We start from the raw sequence: 23,125 nt of genomic DNA on the forward strand, positions 1-23,125 counted from the left end.
GGAGGGGAGAGGAGGTCTGGGGCAGGGGCGGCTCCTGAGCTGGAGGGACGGAGGAGGAGATGAGAGTGGGGAAGGGAAAGGAGGGACCACTCCTCAGACCAAACCACAGAACAGGGCAGGCGCGGGGCTGGGGTCCTCCAGGGAAGAGGGGAGAAGCGAAGCGGAGACGATGCAGAGGGTCTGGTCCTGATCAGCAATCAAGGCACTGGGTCACCCCGTCACAGACGTCACTTAACATCAGTGGATGTTCTGGGTGTGGATTTTAGACTGAATTCCTTCCATGGTCTTTTGAACCTCCTTTTCCATTTGGTCCATTCCACTTTTCATGGCACTCTTTTCTTACTGGATTTTTGTACCTCTTTTTTCCAGCTGACTAATTTTGCTTTTTAAGCTATTATTTTCTTTTTGTATTACTTTCATTCCTTTTTCCTATTTTTCTTCCACCTGTCTTGTTTGAGTTTTGAATTTCCTTTTAAGTTCTTCCCATTTTGGGGGTAAGTTTTGCATGTGGTTGCTTGGATCTCACCATCCCCGGATGTGCTTTGCTCTTTGCCCCCAGAGAAATTTTTGAGAGTTAAGTGTTTTTCTGCTGTTTGCTCATTTTCCCAGTCCTTTTCTTTCTTTCTTTTTGCCTGTGGTCTGGGAATTCTGAAAGCTGCTTGCTGCTTCTGTCTCCCGTGCTGGCTTCCAGGGATTTGTCCCAGGCTTGTCAGAGCGCTTTCAGCTTTCCCTGCTCCTAAACCGCCATCTTGCTCCGTGCCTGCCTCCCCCACACCGTATTTTAAAGCAAAGGATCTCCCTTCTGAAGCTGTGCACCGCATCACTCGGAGGCCTCCCCGCAGTGCTGAGGACTCTTGGCATCTGGAAAATCCTCCTGGGATCCGGACCGACGGAGGTCAGAGTCCGACGAATCAGAGCGGCTCAGGAAAGAGACACTGCGAGGACCCCGAACTGGACTAGAAGCGAGGACGCTGGCAGCAGGGCCAAGTGTGACATGGGGAGCGCGGGTGCACACACACTCACACACACACACACGCACACGCACATGCACACACACTCACACACATGATCGGGCTTGGAGATGGCTGGTCACGTGAGACCCCTTTGTAAAATTTACTGTTTCTCCGTCTTCACTCGGGGCCACCTCCAGGCTCCGGCCCTCTTTCCGGTTCTCAGAGCAGCCACACGTGCCTCCTCGGCCCTTCCTCTCGGAGGGAGCAGACCCGGCTCTTTCCGATCAGCTCTGTTCCTCTGCAGCGGCTCCTTCCTCCTCCAGGCTGTTTCTCCTGCTGCTGCTGCTCACAGACCTCCATCACAAGGGCAGAAATGAGCCCAAGGAGGTTCATACCAGTCCCTCTGGCGGCCACTCGTGGGGAGAGCCGACCCCCGAGGCTCCACGGGCAGCTTCAGGGTGCCGCGTTCTCAGCAGTCCGTGGCCAGCCCCAAAGGGGCACCGGCCAGCATTAGCCTGAATGACCCCCGCCGGCTCTCTCCCTCACCCACACTGTGTCCTGGGGCTCTGCTTCAGGCAGCTCGCAGCCCCAGGCAGAGGGAGAGACAGGCTGCAGCCAGCCCTGGTACAAGAGGCAGAAGGCCAGTCCCAGAACCCAGGTACCCCCGTCCGCCCGCCGCCTCTCTAGAGAATGCCGGCACCTCCTGCTTCTTCGAGGCGACTCTCCATCCATCCCACGGTTCCCAGGGAGAGGCTGACGTGAGCAAGTGTGAACGCCTCCGTTGGGAGCCTCGGCAATCAGAGTGGACGATGGCGCCAGCCCCGGAGAGCAGCACCCACAAGCGCACCTTGGACCCGCCCAGCAGGGGGAGGACGGGCCTGTCCGCCCGGTGCCCATCCCTTCGCTGCCCTCGTCCTTGGCTCCCCGCCGCCCGGTGCTGCTCTATTCCCATCGCTCCCAAGCCCAGGCTGCCCAGGCCTCCCGCGGGCTCACAGGGACAAACTAGCCCCCCTCTTAAAGCTTCTCCTGTGTCCGGATGGCCGTCCCGGGTCCTCGATTCACTCGTGGTCAGGACGGGGGAGCCGGAGTCCGCCTGGGCCCTCGGCCCTGGGCAGCAGAGGCGGCCGGCGGGCCCTCTTCCTGCATTAGCCCCCTGCATGGCTCCTGCGCTCTCCATCCCCAGATCCCCGTGCCCTTCCCGCCCCCCCGTGGCTGCACGCGGGGACCCCGCCATCCTCTGCCGGCCCCCCGGGTTCCCGACCGCTGAAGCTCCTTTTTCTGGTTCACCAGCTGTCGTTCCGCCTCCCCTCGGGCCTCGCCACCTGCAGCCTTCCGCAGGCCGTCCTGCCTCAGTGGTCCGAGCCAGGCTCCCCTCTCCTGGCCGGCCGGCCGCCCTCTGGAATCCCTCCCAGCAGCCGCTGCTTCTGCTCCTGCTCATGAGCTGAAGGAAGGTGGAGGAAATGACGCAAGTAGGCTGGCTGGATCCGCCACACACGTACGCTGCGTCCTGGCCAGCGCAGGACCAGTGTGGGAGGCTGCCCGTCTGGGCCAGTCCTGGGGGCTCTGCCAGCCTTCTCAGGGCGTCTCCTCCCCCACCCCTCGGGGGCACTCCAGGCCTGCTCCTGCCCCGCTGCTTCCCTGCTGCACCTCCATCCCCACCTTCACAACCTCTCCCTTGGTCCATCCCTGCCCCCTAGCTGTTGCCATGGCTGCGCTCCAAAGGAACAAATGCCCCAAGCGCTGCCGTTGGGGGAAGGGGCTCATCTGATACAAGACTCTGGATTTTCTTTTCTTTTTCTTTCAGTGGGGGATGGGAGGTTGGGAAAAGGAAGAATAAAAAATAAATGTTTAAAAAAAGCATTTTGAGGTAGCTCAGTGGATAAAGTACCAGAGTCGGGAGGTCCTGGGTTCCAATCTGGCCTCAGACACTTCCTAGCTGGGTGACCCTGGGCAAGTCACTTCTCCCCCATTGCCTAGCCCTCACCCCTCCTCCCCGACAGGGTTTTAAAATCTGAACACATGGTGCCAGCAGAAGGCGTTCTAGAGCCACTCCAGGACGGCCGCTTCTGTCCTGCGTCTGGTCAGATCCCTCCTGAAGCCTGACGGTCCGTTCCACGGCTAGCCTTCAGCACCCCCCATTGCGCCGGTCAGACCAGGTGAATCCGGGCCGGAATCTGCAGTCCTATCAGCGACACACCCTCAGCTCAGGGATCGAGCAGTACAGCCAGCCCTGGGCGACCCTCCCCGTGGGCAACGGCCCCAGGAAGGCCGGCCGGCGCTGGCAGAGCATCAGCGTCCAGCGTCCGCGGCAGGGAGCCTGCCCTCTCCTCGCCGCAGACAAGGCGGAGGAGGGCGTCGGAGAGGCAGAGCCGCAGCCAAACTGCCAAAGACACCACTTGAGGCCGGAGGGCGGGAAAACCTCCCCTCCAGCACGCCGGGAGGAGGCAGGTTTCGGGCCAGACACCCCGAGATACCAAGGAAAGAGGGCACGGGCCCTGCCCAGGCTCCTGCGAGCAGGTCAGTGTGTGAGGCCACACCGGAACTTGGGGCCAGTGTGTGTGGGGGGGGGGGGCCTCGGAGGGGAGGAGGCAGGTTTCGGGCCAGACACCCCGAGATACCAAGGAAAGAGGGCACGGGCCCTGCCCAGGCTCCTGCGAGCAGGTCAGTGTGTGAGGCCACACCGGAACTTGGGGCCAGTGTGTGTGTGTGTGTGGGGGGGGGCCTCGGAGGGGAGGAGGCAGGTTTCGGGCCAGACACCCCGAGAAACCAAGGAAAGAGGGCACGGGCCCTGCCCAGGCTCCTGCGAGCAGGTCAGTGTGTGAGGCCACACCGGAACTTGGGGCCAGTGCGGGGGGGAGGAGGCTGGGAAGCACAGGGTACACCTGGGGCCTGCCAGGCCGAGCTCCAGGGGCTGGGGAGGGCCAGCAGGCTGCTAAGCAGTTGCTGTCCGGGATATTTCATGGCAGTGACGTCACAGAAACAGGAGCCACTAAAGGAATACTGAAGGATGGCTCCAGGGCGACTCGCTTGAGAGCCAGGCCTGGGGGTGAGAGGTCAAATTGGGCCTCAGACACTGCCTCTCCCTGGGCAAGTCCCTTAAACTCACCTGCCTAACCCTCGCCCTTCTTCTGCCCTGGAATTGATACTTAGTACTGATTTTAAGACAGAAGGTAAGGGTTTAAAAGATATATAAGGGAGGGGCAGCTGGGTGGCTCAATGGATGGCACCAGGCCAAAGAGGGAGGTCCTATGTTCAAATCTGGCCTCAGACACTTCCCAGCTGTGTGACCCTGGGCAAGTCACTTGACCCCCATTGCCTAGCCCTGACCACTCTTCTGCCTTGGAGCCAATACACAGTATTGACTCCAAGACGGAAGGTAAGGGTTAAAAAAAAAAAGATATACACAGATTCCTTTGGGTTGCATATTAACTGTGAAAACCACAAATTAATGCTATCATTGGTTCTACTGTATTTTTATTGATTGTTAAAATATTTCCTAATGACATTTTAATTTGGTTCCCAGGCACAAGAGTAGCTGACAGCTCTGTTTTACGTAACTCAATAAAACAATAAAATTCATTTTTAAAAAATCTTGAAAGTCAAAGGAAATGTGTAAAAAAAGAGAGGATACGGGCAAGGGGGTTAGTGCTTGCAGACCTCAAACTCATAAAGCAGGAGTAATCATAACCACATGGTAATAAGTAAAAAGGAGAGGGGTAAGTCAATAGAACAGACGAAATAAAGGGAAATCAGAACCAATGAAACACAGGGACCCAGGATTTGATAAACTAGAAAACATAAATTACTTAGAAAAGAACCCCCTGTTTGATATACTCTGCTAGGAAAACCGGAAAGCATTCTGGCAGAAAAGCCAGGCTTACGGCAACAACCTTACACAATGCTCCACAATATATAGATAAAATGACTTAATATTAAAGAACATACTATTATAAAACTAAATAGAAGTAGAGGATGTATCTCATAGTTATTGAGTAAGAAGTATATACTTAGCCAAACATGGAAAAAAGAAACAAAACAGGTAGATTGAGTACACGACAATAAAAAGGTTCTATATAAACAAAATTAATGCACCTAGGATAAGAAAGGAAGAGACTGAATTGGAAAAAAAAATCTGTATCAATTTCTCTGATAAGGCCCAAGGTAGATAAATAATTAATAGATGTTACAAGACAAAAAACATTCCCCAACAGATAAGTGGTCAAAGGATATGAACAAAGGGTTTCCCACAGGGTTCTGACCCAGGCCCTCTTCTCTCCTCCCTCTACAGTACTTAACTTGGTGACCTCCTCAGCTCCCACAAACTGAATCATCTCTATGCTAGTAATCCAGCACTGGCCTCAGCAAACTTGCAGGGTCACATCTCCAACTGCCTCTCAGGCAACTCACACTAACTATCCAGCACACATCTTAAACTCGGCATGTCCAAAATTGAACTAATTCTCTTTCCCTCTCCCCCAAGCCTTCTCTTAGTCCTGCATCACACCACCGCAGTGTCGTCCTCCACACTTCACTATCTTTCACCCCACACCCAACCTGTTGCCAAGGCTCATTTAAACAAATTTGTTCAACTTGACACTTTAGATTTGTCCAAAGCAAAGAGCTCGCTTCACTTTTTTTAATTGGATTTTATTTTATTTGGCCAATTATATTTAAAAATAAATTTCCAACATTTTAAAGAGAATGTTGAGTCTTAAATTCTCCACTGCAACCCCTCCTTGAGATAGTAAGCAATCTCATATAGATTTTATATGTGCCACTTTGTAAAACATTTTTCCACATTAATACATTTATGGAAGGAATCTCAAAAAAAATTAAGAAGGTGAAAAAAGTTTTCTTTGGTCTGGATTCAGACTCCATCAGTTCCTTCTCTGAATGCAGATGGCATTTTTATCACGAGTCCTTTGGGATAGTTTTAGATCACTGTATTGGTGAGGGTAGCTAAATTGTTCACAGTTGTTCCCTATACAGTATGCTGTCACTGTGTACAATGTTCTTCTGGTTCTGCTTATTTCACACTTGTCCAATTCATGTCTTTCCAGGTTTTTCCGAGTTCCTCCTGCTTGTCATTTCTTACAGCACAATAGTATTCCGTTATAATCACATACTATAACTTACTGGGCGATTCCCCAAATGATGGCCATCCCTTCACTTGCCAAATCTTTGCCCCCCCAAAAGCTGGTTTAAATACTTTTGTACACACGCCCTTACACCCTTTTTGTTGTTCATCTCTTTGGAATACAAACCTAGCAGCTGTATTGCTGGGTCAAAGGGGATGTACTGTTATGTCCCCCGCCCCCTTTGGGCACAGGTCCAAATTGTTCTCTAGAAAGACAATCAGTTCACAACTCCCCCAACCATGCATTCACGTCCCAGCTTTCCCATGCAAGTTTTGTCGTTCCTTTTCTGTCGTAATAGCCACTCTGATAGGTGTAGGATAGGATCTTGGAGTTGTTTTTATTTGCATTTCTCTAATTAATAGTGATTTAGAACATTTTTTTTGCATGACTGAAGTTTTAATTACTTTTGAAAATTGTCTATGTACAGCCTTTAATCATTTATCAACTGAGGAATAATTTGTATTCTTATATATTCCAGCTCATTTCTCTATGTACTTAAGTAACAAGTTTATTAGAGACTTATAAAATAATTTTGCACCATTATGACTGCTGTTTATTATTCTCCATCCAGTTTCCCCATTTAGTTTCTGACCACTACATCCCCCAATTTGTCCTCTTTTCTATGAGCCCCACCTTCCATTCTCTTATCTCCTTCTCCTCTTATCCTGAAGAGTAAGATAGATTCTATACCCAATTGATTGTGCATATTCTTCCCTTATTGAGCCAATTCCAATAAAAGAAAGGTCCAACTTCTCCTCCACTATAAATGCTCTTTCATGCCTCTTTTATGAGATAATTTACCCCATCTAGTTTTCCCTTCCCTCTCCTCCCAATGGACTCCTCTTTCTCATGCCTTAATTTTATTTTTTTATATCATCCCATGATAATCAACTCCATACCCTTGCCCTCTGTAAGTGCTCTCTAATAATGACAAAGTTCTTTGACATTACTAGAATCATCTCCGCATGTAGGGATGTAAATAATTTAACTTCACTGAAGGTCTTGATTTCTCTTTCCTGTTTTTCCTTATTGAGAGTCAATTTTCCCTTTAGTTCTGGTCTTTTAATCAGCAATGTTTGAAAAGTCACTATTTCACTGAATACCTGTCTTTTCCCCTGAAGGATTATGCTCAGTTCTGCTGATTCTTGGTTGTAGTCTTAGCTCCTTTGTCCTCTGAAATACCATATTCCAGGCCCTCTGAGGATCTTTTAATGTAGAAGCTGCTAAATTTTGGGTTATCCTGACTGTGGCTCCATGTATTTTAACTGTTTCTTTTTTTCCTGCTTTTCTCCTCAACCTAGGGGTTCTGGAATTTGGCCAAAATATTCCTGGGAGTTATCCTTTTGGGGATCTCTTTTAGGAGGTGACTGGGTTGACTTTCAAGTTCTGGTTCTAAAATATCAAGGCACTTTTCCTTTATAATTTCCTGAAAGATAATGTCTAAGTTGTTTTGTTTTTGGATCATTGCTTTTAGGTAGTCTTGGGGGATTTAATTTCTTAGTTCCCCACAGTAGTTCAATCATTTCTCTTGGATTTATTTTCCAGGTTGGTTGTTTCCCAATAAGATATTTCACATTTTCCCTTATTAAATGAAAAATTCTTTTGATTTTGATTACTTCTTAATATTTCATGGAGTCATTTGCTTCCACTTGCCCAATTCTAATTTTTAAAACAGGATTTTCTTGAGTGTGCTTTTTGTATTCTTCCTTTTCCATTTGGCCTATTCAACTTTGCAAAGAGTTCTCTTCCTCCGTGAATATGTGTACCTCGTTTTCCAGATGGACAATTCTGCCATCTTGCATGGGAAGCGGGTCAGGTCCCATCTCTCCTTACATCCTGATCCCTTACACTTCCCTGTTACTAGATGGAGGAGACCACCCTCCACTCAGCACCTCCATTCCCAAGACATTTCTATCTTCACTCTATCTCTGAAACATCGTTATTGCCATAGTCCAGACCCTCATTATCTCTCACCAAATCAAAGACACAGCCTTCTAACTGCTGTTCTTGCCTTAAGTCTCTTGGCAGTCAGTCCACTCAGCTATTGAGGGTGGCTCTGGACAGGCTGCCACCTCCCCCTGCTGGGCATGCTCTCCTTCTCCCTCCAGGATCTCTCATATTTCTGCTGCCTTGTCTGTTCAAATCCCACCTTCTTCCTCACACCATCTGACAAGGGTGCTAAAGCTGCCCTTGTTTACTCTGCATGTGCCTTTTATGTGCATGGCTCTGCCTCATCAGAATACTAGTTCTTTGAGGGTAGGGACAATTTTTTGCCACTCCGCTCCAGTGACAGCATAGGAGAGAACACATAATTTAAAACTCCTGTTGCCAATTAAGATTATGTTTCTAAATATAATTGTGGACAATTCTGGAAAGGTTAAATCTGAGCTCCTTATCCTCTGGAGACCCAAATGAATTTTTATTCTTTCTCCAAAACTAGTTTGGGTCTTTAGAAGACAACGGGCTCATTACCAGTTCTGTCCAGTAAGTCCCACCCAAGGGAGCAAGAGAACAGGTTCATCTGCTTAGATTAGAGGACTGGCATCATGTTAGTATTTTCTCCCATAAACAAAGATAGGACTCTGGCAGACCTCAAAAATGACAACTGCAACTAAGGACACTATCTAAAGCCAGCTCTTTGGAAAAGGAATGCACTTCACAATGGTTCTGTTGAATGAAATATGAAACACTCTGAACCATTGAGCCCTCAACACATAAGACTTCTAGCTATTTATCTAACACAAAAATGCTATAAAGATATTCTCCAGGAAGTCTATGGGAAAAGCAAGTCATCCGGTTATGTGAAAAAGAACAGACAGATGGACTGATGCCCATGGATACCTATGGAATTAAAAAGCCCAGCTATAGGGAGGCCCCTGGGATGTTGGAAAGAGATCCTTTAGGGAGAATCTGGGCCAGCTGGTGTTGGCAAGGTGGACAGAGCACAGAACCAAGAAGGCTCTTCTTCATGAGTTCAAATCCAGTCTCCAACACTTCCTAGCTATAGGACCCTGAGCAGCCTTAATCCTGTTTGCCTCAGTTTCCTCAAATGTAAAATGAGCTTAAGGAGGAAAACTCCAAATAAGGCTATGAAGAATTGGACACATGAAAATGAACAACAAAAGGGAGGCCTTCGGGAAGACCGATGCCAAGACCAACAGGTTGAGAAAGGGTAGCTAGACTGTGATGGGGTGAGCACAGCTCCACTGGGGCATTCAACAGCTATTTCCTCTGCAGAGTCAAAGAGCTATTCTTTTTTATCTGCTGGAAGACTTCAAACCATGCAACCTTAGCTGAAACCATATTTGTTTTTTAGGAACTACTCATTCCCAGCTAGAGATAAATAAGCTGAACCAGGACGTGACAAAGTAACTCATAGAAGGTCCCAAAGCAAATCTGTCCTGGGGAGGAAAGACTGAAAGAACTCTGGGCTCTTGGACTTTTTGTTCCTTATCTTGAAACAGCCCATCCCGCTACCCTCTGATAGTGGCCACCAGCCAGAAGAGATTAAGCTGAATTTAAATTACTTTAGCCAAATATCCTAACTCTATGGAGGGGTGGTTTTCTCGGCTGGAACCTTCTGGATTGTATCTCCCACCCTTTCTGGTGAACAATGCAACTGCTTTCCCTAGTGAGAGGCCGGGGCACCACTGGAGTAAAGGAGCAACCAAGGCGTCCCTAGAATACGGCTAGTCATCCCTCAACAAAGAAAAGGAAAGGTTAGCCTAAGCTGGACAGCCTGGTGTGGCGTGGCAGACATACATGGAGGAGTCCAGAGAACCTGGATAAATCACTGGACTTCTGGGCCCTGGACACTTCCTGAGACTATCCGTGACCAACTGTCCATCTGTATTGGCAGGAGTCATCCACGTATTGATTAAATGCTTCCCAAGCGCCAGTCCCCATGACGAGGACAGGAGGTGCAGAAAGTGGCAGAACCGGCGCCTGCCCTCAAAGCACTCACAGTCAGAAGCCCACAAAGAGAGGGAGGGACGGAGGGACGGAGGGACGGAGGGACGGAGGGAGGGAGGGAGGGAGGAAGGAAGGAAGGAAGGAAGGAAACCATAATGACAAAGGTACGGGCAGTGGGGGGCAGGAAAGGCCTCCTGCACAAATTTCAGGTGGGGGGAGACACCGCAGGAAGAACAGCGAGGAGGCAGGCTGTCTGGAGGGGTGCAGAAGCCGCCCTGGAGCTTACTATAGACGGGGGCCAAGGACAGGAGCACGAGGAGGCCTGCCCTGGAGAACGGGAACACGCTAACAGAGAGCCTGAGCACCCGTGAGCTGCATGGGATGTGTGTTCCCAAAGTTCCTACACAGGCTAGTTGCAGTCTGGGAGCTGGAAAATCCGACTCCTCCGGAGCAGTTAGGAAGCCTTTCAGAGAACTCTGCTTCTGCCCCGGGTGATAAGGTGAGAACGAGAGCCCCGGGCGCCACGCCCAGATTTAAAGCTGGCACAGAACGGGGAGGAGATGTACCCCCACCCCAACCTCTGCTAAAGGCCTGGCCACCCCTGCTCTCGGCCCACACCACCCCAGGCCCATTCAAACCTTAGTTCTAGTTGTACTTGTCAGGTGAGATGGGGGGTGCGGGGAAGGGAGGAATGCCAGCCATACTAGAGTTCTGGCCTGATGGAGGAGCCACCCAGAACATCCATCTCTCTGCCTGTCCCAAGGCAGGAAATTAAGCCAGGAAGGGAGGAAGGGAGGAAGGGAGGAAGGGAGGGAGGGAGGGAGGGAGGGAGGGAGGGAGGGAGGGAGGAAGGGAGGAAGGGAGGAAGGGAGGAAGGGAGGAAGGGAGGAAGGGAGGAAGGGAGGAAGGGAGGAAGGGAGGAAGGGAGGAAGGGAGGAAGGGAGGAAGGAAGGAAGGAAGGAAGGAAGGAAGGAAGGAAGGAAGGAAGGAAGGAAGGAAGGAAGGAAGGAAGGAAGGAAGGAAGGAAGGAAGGAAGGAAGGAAGGAAGGAAGGAAGGAAGGAAGGAAGGAAGGAAGGAAGGAAGGAAGGAAGGAAGGAAGGAAGGAAGGAAAGGTGATGCCAAAAGTAGAAAACAACCAGGTGGGCAGGCACCCGGGCGCTCCAGGGCCCATTACAGGAAAATGGGAATTTCAAGAGCAAGCTCATGCTGATCCTGGCCGTGCCAGCACCTGTGAGAGGCCTGGGCACTGAGGCACTGGAAAAGCCCTCAAAGAGCAGCGCTGTGGCAGCCGGGGCCCCAAATAATCTCTAACACCCCCCCCCCAACAGGGCCACCAAGAATCCCACCTCGGGAACCCCAAGGGCTTTTTTGGTGAGGAGTAGGAAGGGGGAAGGGGGAGAAACAAAGTAGGCCAGGGAGGGGCCAGGAAAGCCTTTCTTCTCCAGAAACCAAACACAATTATCAATACCACACAGTGTCCACAATTCACAGGTAAAACAAGAGTTCCAGGGCTCAGTGTCTCAGTTGCCCCAAGAAGTATCTCTCTATCTGAGTCAATGGCATTTAGGGCTGGCTGTGTGCTGGCCTGGGGCACAGCAAAGGAAGAGAGGCCGGGCTTGGCGGAGACAAGGCCTGGGGCCGGCCAATGGCCCCCTCCCTGCCATCTCTAGGGCGCATTAGGGGATCTGCTCAAGGGCATTCGGTCAGATTTTATCAGAAGAAGAACTTGAACCCAAATCCTCCTGGCTGGGAGACAGCCTCAAAAATCATGGAGTGTCAGGAGACCAAAGTTCAATGCTGCCTCCTCGGACACTAGTTTCACCTGTCTGTCTGTTTCTTCAAGGATAAAATGGGGGCAATAACAGCACCTACCTCCCAGGGGTGGGGAAGAGGATCCAATGAGACAATAGGGTGGGTGCTCTACAAATGCTTTTTGACTTCCCTTCCCCCTCTCTTTTCAAGATATTCAAAAGAAATCAAGTTGAGTAACTCACTCTAAGGCAGGTCTCAGAACTCGGACTTTTAATGCTTCCAATATTCGATTTAACTCCACAAATGGTTCTTTTTGACTTGGATCTATGGACAGGCCAGATTCCTGCAAAGCAGAAAAGTTCCTTTGTTATCTACAGTCAGAACTATGAAACAGCAGCAAAAGAAAACAGAAATTAGGGACAATTTAAAATGAACTTTGTTGGGGGCAGCTGGGTAGCTCAGAGGATTGAGAACCAGGCCTAGAGACAGGAAGTCCTAGGTTCAAATCTGGCCTCAGACACTTCCCAGCTGTGTGACCCTGGGCAAGTCACTTGACCCCCCCCCCATTGTCTTAAAAAAAAAAATGTTGAAAAGGGTACCCTCTGAAAAGCACACAGAACACTCCCAAGTCTCAAATTCTCTGAGGCATCCTTCTAGTTCTCCTTGATCTAGGATTGAAATGGGGCAGTCCAGCTTCAGTAGCTAAACATTCCTATCATAGGTTATTTGCATCCTAGTTCTAAATAAGTTATTTACCCCGTAAAGGTATTTTATCAATTTATCCCATTCAGAAAGGAGAAGATGCTCAAGTTTGTAAAATATGTTGAGCTCCCAAATCAGTGGTTCTCAAACTTGGACTGGTTTCAGACACCCATTCAAGGGGGTCCATAAGACCAAAAACCATTTTCATAATAATGATAAGATGTATTCATTTCTATATGGTAAATACTGAAAGATATCCCAAAACAAAGGCTCTTTGGGAAGACCTTGATAATGTTTAAGAGGGGAAAAAGACTCCTGAGACCAAAAGGTTTGAGAACCACAACACTAAATCAAAAGGCTTAAAAGGGGCAGGTAGATGGCTTAATGGATAAAGAGCCAGGCCTAGCATACTGGAGCTTCTGGGTTCAATTCTGACCTCAAACACTTTTTAGCTGTGTGACCCTGGGCAAATCACTTAACCCCTCTCTCCTAGTCCTTACCACGCTTCTGCCTTGAAACCAATACACAATATTGATTCTAAGATAGAAGGTAAGAGTTCAAAAAAAATTTTTTAAGCTAGAATGAAACACAAAAATAATTTTGGGAGGTTTGCTAATTTGGAGCAAAATTTTAGATAGCTTTCTGATTTCCACAGATTGAGAAAAACAGATCAATACTTGCATTCATTTCTCTCCTCTTTTTCTCTTTTATGTCATCTTCACCTTAGTTGTTAAAGAAGATAATGGGAAAGAAAACAAGCCCCCTCCAGGCCCCGAGTCCAGTCCCACTTCGTTGTCTTTGCCCTCTTGTCAGTCAGACAGCAAAGACAAGACGGAGAGACCTTGTGGGTAGAAGGGCCTAGAGAAAAGCAATCACTATCAATAATGATTCTTTTAAAAGTGTTTCCCAAACATTAGATTACTATGGCCATTTGCTACCGTGGCCTGTGTGCCTAATCTATTCCAGTGATCCAACATTTGACGAAAACTGGAAAGCAATTTGCTAGAAATCAGGCATAGACTAACAGCTCACAGTTGATACCAAGATGAAGCCAAAATGGATAAAGAATTAAGATATAAAGGGTGACATCATAAGTAAATGGGGAGAGTGTGGAAAAAATGTACCTGTCAGATCTATGAAGGGAAGAGTTTATGACCAAACAAGAGAAAATGAATTAAGGAAAGTAAAAGAATTTTAATTACATGAAATTTAAGGGGGTTTGCACAAATAAAACTAATGCAGTCAAAATTAGAAACAGGAAAAAGGGGGGATTCTATGGCAGGTTTTTCTGATAAATTTTTCATTTCTCAGTTATATAGAGAATTGAGCAAAATTTGTAAAAATGAGAGCCATCCCCAGTTGAAAGTCAAAGGATAGAATAGGCAATTTTCAGATGAAGAAATCAAAGCAATATGTTGACAGTCACTTGAAAACATGCCCTAAATCACTACTGATTAGAGAAATGTAAACTAAACAACTGTGAGGTGCCACTTGACACTTAACAGATTAGCTAATATGACAGAAGAGGAAAATGACACACTAGAGGGGATGTGGCAAAATCAGGATATTAATGCAACTGGTGGAGCTATGAACTGCTCCAACCACAGTGGAGAACAATTTGAAGGACACCCAAAGGGCTATCAACTTTTTGACCCAGCAATACCACTTCTTGACCTATATTCCAAAGAGATCAAAGAAAAGCAGGCCTATCTGAACAAAAATATTTATAGCAACTCTGAGCAGGTTAAGAGGCAGAAATCAGGGTGATGCCTGTCAATTGGGGAATTGGCTAATACATGACTGCAATGGAATACTATAAGAAATAATGAGCAGAATAGTTTCAGAAGCATCTGGGAAGACTTACACGAACACTATGATGCAAACTGAAATGAGCAAAACCAGGAGAACAATATACACAGTAACAGCAATACTGTGACAGTGATCAACTATGAGAGACTGGGCAGTTCTGGTGATCAAGACAATGACCAAACAATTCTGGAGGACCCGTGATAGACAATGCTCTCCACCTCCAAAGAGATACCTGATGAGCTCTGAATGCACATCAAAGCAGTCTCTGCTTACTCTCTTCATTTTTATTGTTTGGAGTTTTCTTTTTTTTTTTAATTTTATTTAATTAGATGATTTAGAATATTTTCCATGGTTATAAGACTCATGTTCTTTCCCTTCCCTCCCCTCACTCTCTCCCATATCTGATGCACAATTCCACTAGGTTTAACATGTGCCATTGATCAAGACCCATTTCTATATTATTGATATTTGCACCACGGTGATCATTTAGGGTCTACATCCCCAGTCATATCCCCATCGGCCCATGTGATCAAGCAGTTGTTTTTCTTCTGCGTTTCTGCTCCCACAGTTCTTCCTCTGGATTTGGGTAGCATTCTTTTGAGTTTTCTTTTGCAACATGGCCAATATGGAAATGTTTTACATAAATTCACATACATAATCAATACCACATGTTTGCCTTCTCTAGGGAGAGGTAGAAAATTAGGTTATCAAAATTTGAAAAATAATTGTTAAAAATTGTTTTCAGGGGATAGCTAGGTGGCTTAGTGGATAGAGAGTAAGGCCTGGAGATGGGAGGTCCTGGGTTCAAATCTAGCCTCAGACAGTTCCTAGCTGTATGACCCTGGGCAAGTCACTTAACACCTATTGCCTAGCCCTTACCCCTCTTCTTCCTTAGAACCAATATTAGTTCTAAGATAGAAGGTAAGACTTTAAAAAAAATTCACACACAATCAGAAAATCTTGAACAAAATAAAAATAAATTTAAAAACTTAAAAAAAAAAAGCTTTTCTCCAGTAAGGACCAGCTCAGGCTCTAAAAGTAGAAATAGTGAAGACAGACAATATCCATGGCCAATGGAGCCCTACTTTAGAATGATCAAGCCCCAGGCCTTTGTTTCCAGTTACCTGACAGAGCTCCTCAGCTACATCCAGCATTCCTTGTCGGAAGAAGTGCTCCACCATCACCTCGTTGAGGATCCGCTGGCTGTCTGCCTGCCAACAGCCATCGATTCCCACGCTGCTGATGTCAGAATCGAAATTCTGAAAGGCACAAATGAGCACGAGTTGGCTAAGGAACACCACCTGGGAAGCCATGGGCAGAGCCCTGCTCACCCTGGGTTTGGTTTGCTTCCTGACCAATCCCTCAATCCCTCCCAGGACTGCGGTAGGACATCTTCCTTCCTTCTCGAGCCACGTCACGGGCACCGACTCGGGAGAGGGAAAGTCTAGCCAAATGAAAGGACAAATCCAACCCTCTTCTGGAAAACAAAGTAAAGAATTTTCAAAAGCGAGCATGTGAAAACAAGAAAAGTGGCAACCCGTGATTGCAAAGGGCCATTTTCTGCCTTGGAGAGGTAAAGCCTCCCAGCCAGGGCCCACGGGGGAAAAGGGGTACATGGATGTCGCCAGGAGGCAAGCACCCACACCCCACCGCCGGCTTGTTGGACCTGGAGATGTTACGGTCTCTAAGCCTAGGACCCAGCACTGCCCTCCACAGAACTGCCCAGTCAGACGCCTAAGACAACAGTGGCCACCACCAAGGGGTCAATGTGGAAACATGGAAATACTAAGTGTTTCATTCTGTTTGTTATTTTCTCTGCACAGACCACTCTCTAGAAGGTTCTGCATTAATTTGTTTTATGAAAAGGGGCACCACAAAGCCCCAGTAGGAGAGAGAATGGTTGCTGTCAGCCAGGCCTGGAGCGGGGGAGACCCAGCTCCATTACAGCTTATGGGAGCAGGCATTCGACAGTCTATCCCCCATCTTTGTGTCCTCTAGGACAGCCTCGGCTGTCCCCATCCCCCTCACTGGATTCATTCTCTGAGGTGCTCACATCCTGGGAATGGAGAAAGATGGGATCACAGTCTGAACGTCCCGCTCCCCACCGCAGCCTACCAAGGCACGGGGAGCAGGTGCCTAGAAATGGGCTGAGGGCAGCTCTGCCCGGGCACAGCTTTAGATCCGCCTCGTCCCCAAAGGCAGAGAGGAGACAAGAGCAAGGCTCTAACGAGCCCAGGAACGTCCAGGCCCCACCGCACTAGTCCAACTAAAAAGCCCGCTCTCTTCCCCAAGTTTCAAAGGTGGTCGCTCTAGGAAAATGAAGCGAGAGTCACAGTGACAATGGCGGGCCCCGGTCATGGGCCAATCAATTCTATGCAAAAACTCGTGTTCAGTCAGATTTTATAGCTCCCTCTCAACCCAACAAATAGGTGCTAAGCATCTACCACGTGGACGGGGGAGGACTAGGCAAAAAAAACAACCCTTTAATTATTAGGTTGTGTATGTGTGTAAAAATGGGAAAACCTTTGCTCTCTCAAATGATGTCTAGACTATTTAACTGCCCCCTTGCCTGGCAGCTGGTCCTATAAGCTATAATTGAGCATGGATGTGAAGGGAGCTCGATGGGCCCGTGAGGCCCCATCATGGTGATTTAATGTCCAACTTCGTCTCCCCATTGAGAATTATCATTTGTGCTAGCTCTGTCTCTCCTGACCCAGTAACAGAAATCAAAATTAAAGTTCGACCAAGTGTCTGGGAGAGGCAGCTCTGGGCCTGAGGAATAGCATCAATGTGGCAGTTGGGGAGGATGGATGGGAAAGGGAAAACACAGACTGCCAAGAGAATGGTTTAGCAGCGTTTGCGATGGCCCATGGGAGACCGGAGGAGGGCTTGGCTGGGGACTCGGGCATCGGTGGGTATGAAGGCTGTGTGGAGGTACCAAAGCTTAAGGACAAGCCAAGATGCGCACAGACCCACAGGGCGTCCGTCCTAGGACTATTCCAGCCTGCCTCTCCACAGAACAAGAGCACCATCTATTGCCGTCGCCTTTTTCACCAGGCTCCTAGAGTAGGTTGGGTAGGCGTTAGCCCCATTTTTCTGGATAGAGAAATGAAGGAGAAGAGAGTTAAAAGCCACTTGTCATTCCATCAACTGGAAGGAGAAGCACAACCCAGAATACAAATGAAGGGTCTCCTAAAAAGGCAGAGGGGCAAGACTAGGACAAATGATGGATTAAAAAAAAAATCTCCCCTCAACAGATGGGGGATGTGTGGTTAATAATTCTGTAGGAAAAATATGCTGTTTTAGAGGTCTGCAAAGCAAGGCCAAAGGTGCAACATGAAGGCCCTCTTGGGCTTTGTGAAATTGAGGTTAACTCCACCCTACTTATTCTTTAGAATTTTAGCCAGCAGGAATGTAGACACCTCCAAGTAAGGATTAAGTGTGAGGGAAGAAGGTCTGTGACCTATGTGTGCTAGCAAGAGACAAATCAGAAACAACTGACTGCCTCCTGGGCAGGCCAAAGACAAGTTTAAGCCACTATTGATACATGTAAGGCACAGGAAGTAACATAAAGCACTGCCTTGAAATTTCATGGTCACTTCCTGTGAGGAGGTCTTCCTCTTAGAACTTGACCGTGGAGGAGCTAGAGCTTGAGATAGATCTCAGACTGCTTCCCTTTGGACTGTCACGTGGTGAGTGAAAGGCTGACTCCCTTTCCTTGGCTTCTTCTGGAGGCACCAGCCTCTGGAGAGGCCCATCATCTTGGGACTCCTTTTCCTTGGCTTTCTAGAGACAGTACCCTCGTCGTGGAGGAGGCCTCGTGGCTGTAAGTTGTTTTAAATTTAATTCTTTGGGGGCCTCCCCACCCCCACCTCTTGCTGGGGCTCTGAATTCCTGACTGGTTCAAACCAGGCCAGAGCAGCTCTCTCTCTCCCTTTCTCACTCTCATTTCCTTAATTTCTTCTCTCTATTTGTAAATAAACTACCATAAAAACCATTCTGACTTGGGAAATTCATTGGGATTTAGTAATTAAATCCCAGAAATCAACTCTCAAATATTCAGATCAACCATAATTTTTACCCCTTACAGCTTCCTTGAATGAGGCTGCCCAGCAGAACCCACCAGAGCCAGCCACATCGGCCTTGGTTTAATGCTCGGTTCTGAGCGTGACACCATTGGAAGGACGTAAGACAGCACCTCCAGAGGATGGAGACAGAAGGGTCTGTGAAAGGCTTCTGGATGACAAACAGCACAGGAGCCTAAGGAGCAGCATTTTCAGAGCACTGATCTCAGTGAGACATCATCCAGACAAAAAAACAATAGCAGTGACATTCCCCAAGGGAGACAGCTGCTCCCTCTGTGGGTCTCCACAAAAAAACAGGTATCCTCTTCCCTTCCAACTAAAGATGTTTCCACTGGAAAGAAGGCTGGGAGGCATGACAGCCCTTCTCCCAAGTCTATGCAGCGCTATCACATAGAAAATGGCCCCAGACTTGCATGGACCCCAAAGGACAGACCAGAAGGCAGATTTAGAGCTGATGGAAGGACATGCTTCACCACAATGAAAGCTATCCCAAAGTTGAGTGGGCTGCCTCACAAAGCTTCCCTTTGAGAAAAGTCCTCAAGGAAAGCCTGAATTACCCCTTGTTTGATACTCAAGGAAGGAAATAAACATTATCAAGTACCTGCTATGGACTAAGCACTGGGCTAAGAACTTAATGCTATCTCCTTTGGGCCTTACAACAACCCTGGGAGGTAGGAGTTGTTATTACAGATGGGGAAGCTGAGGCAGGCAGAGAAGTGACTCACCCAGGGACACCGAGCTAGTAAATGATTGTGACTATAGTCTTTCTGTCTCCAGGCCAGGGTTCTATTCACTGTACCATCTAGCTCCTGGAGAAAACATTTCCTTTCTTATAAGGAGTTCCAGTTCTGAGGGCCTGCAGTCCCCGGAGACAGACACACTGTATTGTTTCTACAGTCAAGTGTCGAGCAAGATCACCAAAGGATGTCTCTACCCTCAATCTTCAGCTATGCAGGAGAATAAAATGTCAGTCACTCGGTCTCTCTATACGTTTTCCTGTTATATTTTAAAATGATTCAAAGCCTGAATGCACAGGCCCCTCAAAGCTGAAGAAAACCACCCAGAAACATGCAAACACTAAGGATCCAGATCTCCGTTGCCAGGGTGACTCCTGTAAAAGGACGGATGTTCTGGAAAAGAAGGAAGTCTCACATGCAGCATCTTTTACGCAAAGGAGTTCCCCAGAGGGCAATAACTTCACCAAACCTTACTAAGAAAGGCCAAACGTGCTCACTTAGAACTCTTATAACTGACAAAACTCAAGTCCATAAGAAGTAAACAATTTTTACTAGAATTTCACTTGGAAGCAACCAGGGGGGGGAGGCAGCGAGAACCAAGAAATCCAAAACGGACATTGCTTTAAATCAACAAATCATCCTGTTTGGGACCATAACATAACTCTTTTAATAATTCACCATTTACAAACAATCTGCTTGGAATGCATTTTATGAAGCTGGCAGTGGGGACCCAGACAGTCAAATTCCAAAGGAGTAACAATAACTGAGGCTGAGCACAAAGAATACTTTCATTCACAAATACTATTTTCTCCGGAAAACCAGCTGCAGGAGTTATAGATTTACTCCCCCTACTCAAGAAAGAGATGATGACAATGAAAACCACATTTCTATAGTGTTTAAAACATACCTGGGAGGGGCAGCTGGAGGCTTTCCAGATTCAAGTAAAGAACCTAGAGTCAGAAGAATCGTAATTCAGATCCAGCCTCACACTGTGTGACCTTGGGTGAGTCACTTAACTGTTTGCCTCAGTTTCCTTCTAGAGTCATTTTGAGGATCAAATGAGAGAATATTTGTAAAACACTGCTAAGCTTAAAGTGCTACATAAACACAGGTTATTAATAGTACTCTTCCCATTCTTATAGAACAGGGAAGTGGAGCAGGCAGCTGAATGCCTTTCCCAGAGTCACATACAAACAGACTCATACAAATCTGAGACCATCTGAGCCCTTCTAGAGAGTCATCTCAAGCCCCTTGCTGTTGCTCCCTGCACTCCCCACAGCCAGGAGCCTCTTCTCCTAAGTGCTGGGAAGCTGCAGTCCCACAGAACAGGCCAAACCCACTTCTGGCTCTGCCACCAGCCAGGCAGGCCACAGAAGGCCAATTGCTTCACACCTCACAGCCTGTCAAAGGAGAAGCTGCTCTTCTTGCAGGGTCCCGTCCCCTCTGAAAATCTCCAATTTGGGCAATGTACACTTTTAAAATTCTCCAAGGAATGCCAAGATTCTCTGGGGCCCACCATGTAACAAGAATAAACAAAGCAAAAACTTGTGAAAAAAGGGATTTCCCCAGGTTTTACTATTTCTATTTAATCTGATCAATTTTGAGTCTTTTAAATCTAAGCATGTACCAATTCAATAATCAATGAAACACTCCTTCCCTCCTGGCCATTTTTTCTAAAGATGGTATACAAAAAGCTGCCCCAGTATAACTGACAGCTGCTTGACTAAGGCCAGGTCTTTGCTAATGCAAGATGTGGCTTGGACTGTGCAACACTGAAATATGGAGGCCCACAAAAAAATCAAAGATAAAAAACCTGAGGATTTTATTCTCCCAAAGTAAAAAAAAAATCATAGCCCAGAATTTTTCCTTTTGAATAAATTTTCTAAGGCATTCCTATTGCTATCTAACCTTTAGGATGCTAAAAAAATTCTAACCACCACACAGAACAAAGAGGGAGGACCAGACGCCATTCCACAAAATTAAACTCTCCCAAAGAATTACTTGTATGATAATGAAAGATGAGTTCACCAGCCAAGACACCAAGAAGTCAGACACACTCGCTCAGACCCATCTGCCAGTGCTCTCAGACCTCCTCGGCTAGTCACTGCCTGCAAACCTTGCCTTGTGCCCTCACTCCATCACTCGGTGCTGTAGGGAGGGGACTATGTATGTTTTCTAAAGAAAGGGAATTGGGTCAGGGTTCCAGCTTGCATGAGGGGGCTTTGCCAGGCCTGACGTCACTTAAGGCAAGGCCTGATCTGGTGAATTCTCCAATGTGAAAGGAGGCTGAGACAGCTTTGAGGTCCGCTCTTAGGGTAAACCCGACCTTAAAGGGGAAGAAGCCGGAAAGTGGGCATGAGGAGATCATAAGGGAAAAAACCCGCACCAAAAATCTCAAGAAGAAAACTCAATTAAAAATCTAGAACATAAGTAGATAAGCTATATAGGAAGACATTACAAGAGAAGGAAAGATGACTACTAAGACAGCTAAATGACCACAAAATTCCTAAATAAATACAGCAAAAAAAAAGGGAATCCACTCCAAACCTAAAGAAATGGAGGCTCCTGCATTGTCCCTAAAACCAAGAAAGTAGAGTAGCATATTTCCAAATGGTTCAAGAAAATCTGAAATAAGCTTGTACCCCAAAGAGATAATAAGGAAAAAGACTTGTACAAGAATATTCTTAGCTGCACTCTTTGTGGTGGCCCAAAATTGGAAAACGAGGGGATGCCCTTCAATTGAGGAATGGCTGAACAAATTGTGGTATATGTTGGTGGTGGAATACTATTGTGCTAAAAGGAATAATAAAGTGGAGAAGTTCCATGGAGACTGGAACGACCTCCAGGAAGTGATGCAGAGCGAGAGGAGCAGAACCAGGAGAACATTGTACACAGAGACTGATACACTGTGGTACAATCAAACGTAATGGACTTCTCCATTAGTGGCAATGCAATGTCCCTGAACAATCTGCAGGGATCTAAAAAATACTACCCACAAGCAGAGGATAAACTGTGGACGTAAAAACACCGAGGAAAAGCAACTGCTTGACTACAGGGTTTGAGGGGATATGACTGAGGAGAGACTCCAATTGAACACTCTAATGCAAATACCAACAACATGGAAATGGGTTTGAATCAAGAATACATGTGATACCCAGTGGAATCGTGCGTCGGCTGTGGGAGAGGTGGGGGGGGGGGGGGGGAAGAAAAGAAAATGATCTTTGTTTCCAATGAATAATGTTTGGAAATGACCAAATAAAAATTAAAAAAGAAAAAGAAAATCTGAAATTGAAAGAAGTTAAAGGGGAACAGACGGTAGAGCTTACCATGGGCAAACTAGACATAACTAACAAAGTAGAAAAACTGGAATCCACAGTGGCAAGTGTCGCCAACGCCGCAGAAGAGAGAAGTGGCTGGGGCTACCATGTACTGCCGAGAAGGACGATCCAGATAAGCCAAGAGCAAAAATACCGCCAGAACGCTGCTTCCACTCCACGCCATCTCCCTACAGCGGCCTCCGTCTCTGCTCTCTCTTCAATCTCTCTCCCTTGATCTATGCCCATTGGCCGGCGCCACGTCTCTTCCCCAACTGGCAGATAAGCGACTCCACCTGCTCTGCGCTCTCACCACATAACTTCCTGCAGCCCAGCTTCTCGCCACGCTCTCCCCGGCGTGACCAGGGGCTTTGGGCAGTCTTCATCCTTCTCAGCTCTCTGTAGAGGTGGAATCAGCCTGTTCACCTTCTTCTGGACAGCCGCTGCTCACCCCACGATCCTGGTTCTCCTGGACTCCATCCGGGCCACAGCTGCCAAAGGTGGGTGTCCCCGGCTCTGGGCTCTTCTCTATGATCTCACTTGGCGATCTTTTAACCCCTCCCCATCTCCCCCCGCCATGCCGTCCCCCACTGCCATTTCACCTGTAAGGTCCAGGGGCAGGGCCGACCCAAGGCCAGCCAGCTGACAACTAGAGAGTCAGAGGGATTCGTGTTTCTGGTCAGGGCAATCCACAGAATCATCTCCAAAAACACGTGCCATCA

General features: G+C 47.6%; 1 protein-coding gene across 1 annotated transcript in view; it reads right to left on the reverse strand.

Annotated features, from left to right (window-relative positions):
- The window catches only part of RMND5A (required for meiotic nuclear division 5 homolog A), a 61,871-nt gene that overhangs the window by 7,452 nt on the left and 31,294 nt on the right, over positions 1-23,125 (reverse strand). Inside the window, exons 3-4 of the mRNA XM_056813180.1 lie at positions 15,392-15,526; positions 11,999-12,099 (exon numbers count right to left, since the gene is read on the reverse strand). Of these exons, the coding sequence (XP_056669158.1) occupies positions 11,999-12,099; positions 15,392-15,526 (236 nt within the window). The remainder of the gene's footprint in view (positions 1-11,998; positions 12,100-15,391; positions 15,527-23,125) is intronic.

The sequence above is a fragment of the Monodelphis domestica genome, chromosome 1 (genome assembly GCF_027887165.1).
Source record: "Monodelphis domestica isolate mMonDom1 chromosome 1, mMonDom1.pri, whole genome shotgun sequence".
NCBI classification, from domain to species: domain Eukaryota; kingdom Metazoa; phylum Chordata; class Mammalia; order Didelphimorphia; family Didelphidae; genus Monodelphis; species Monodelphis domestica.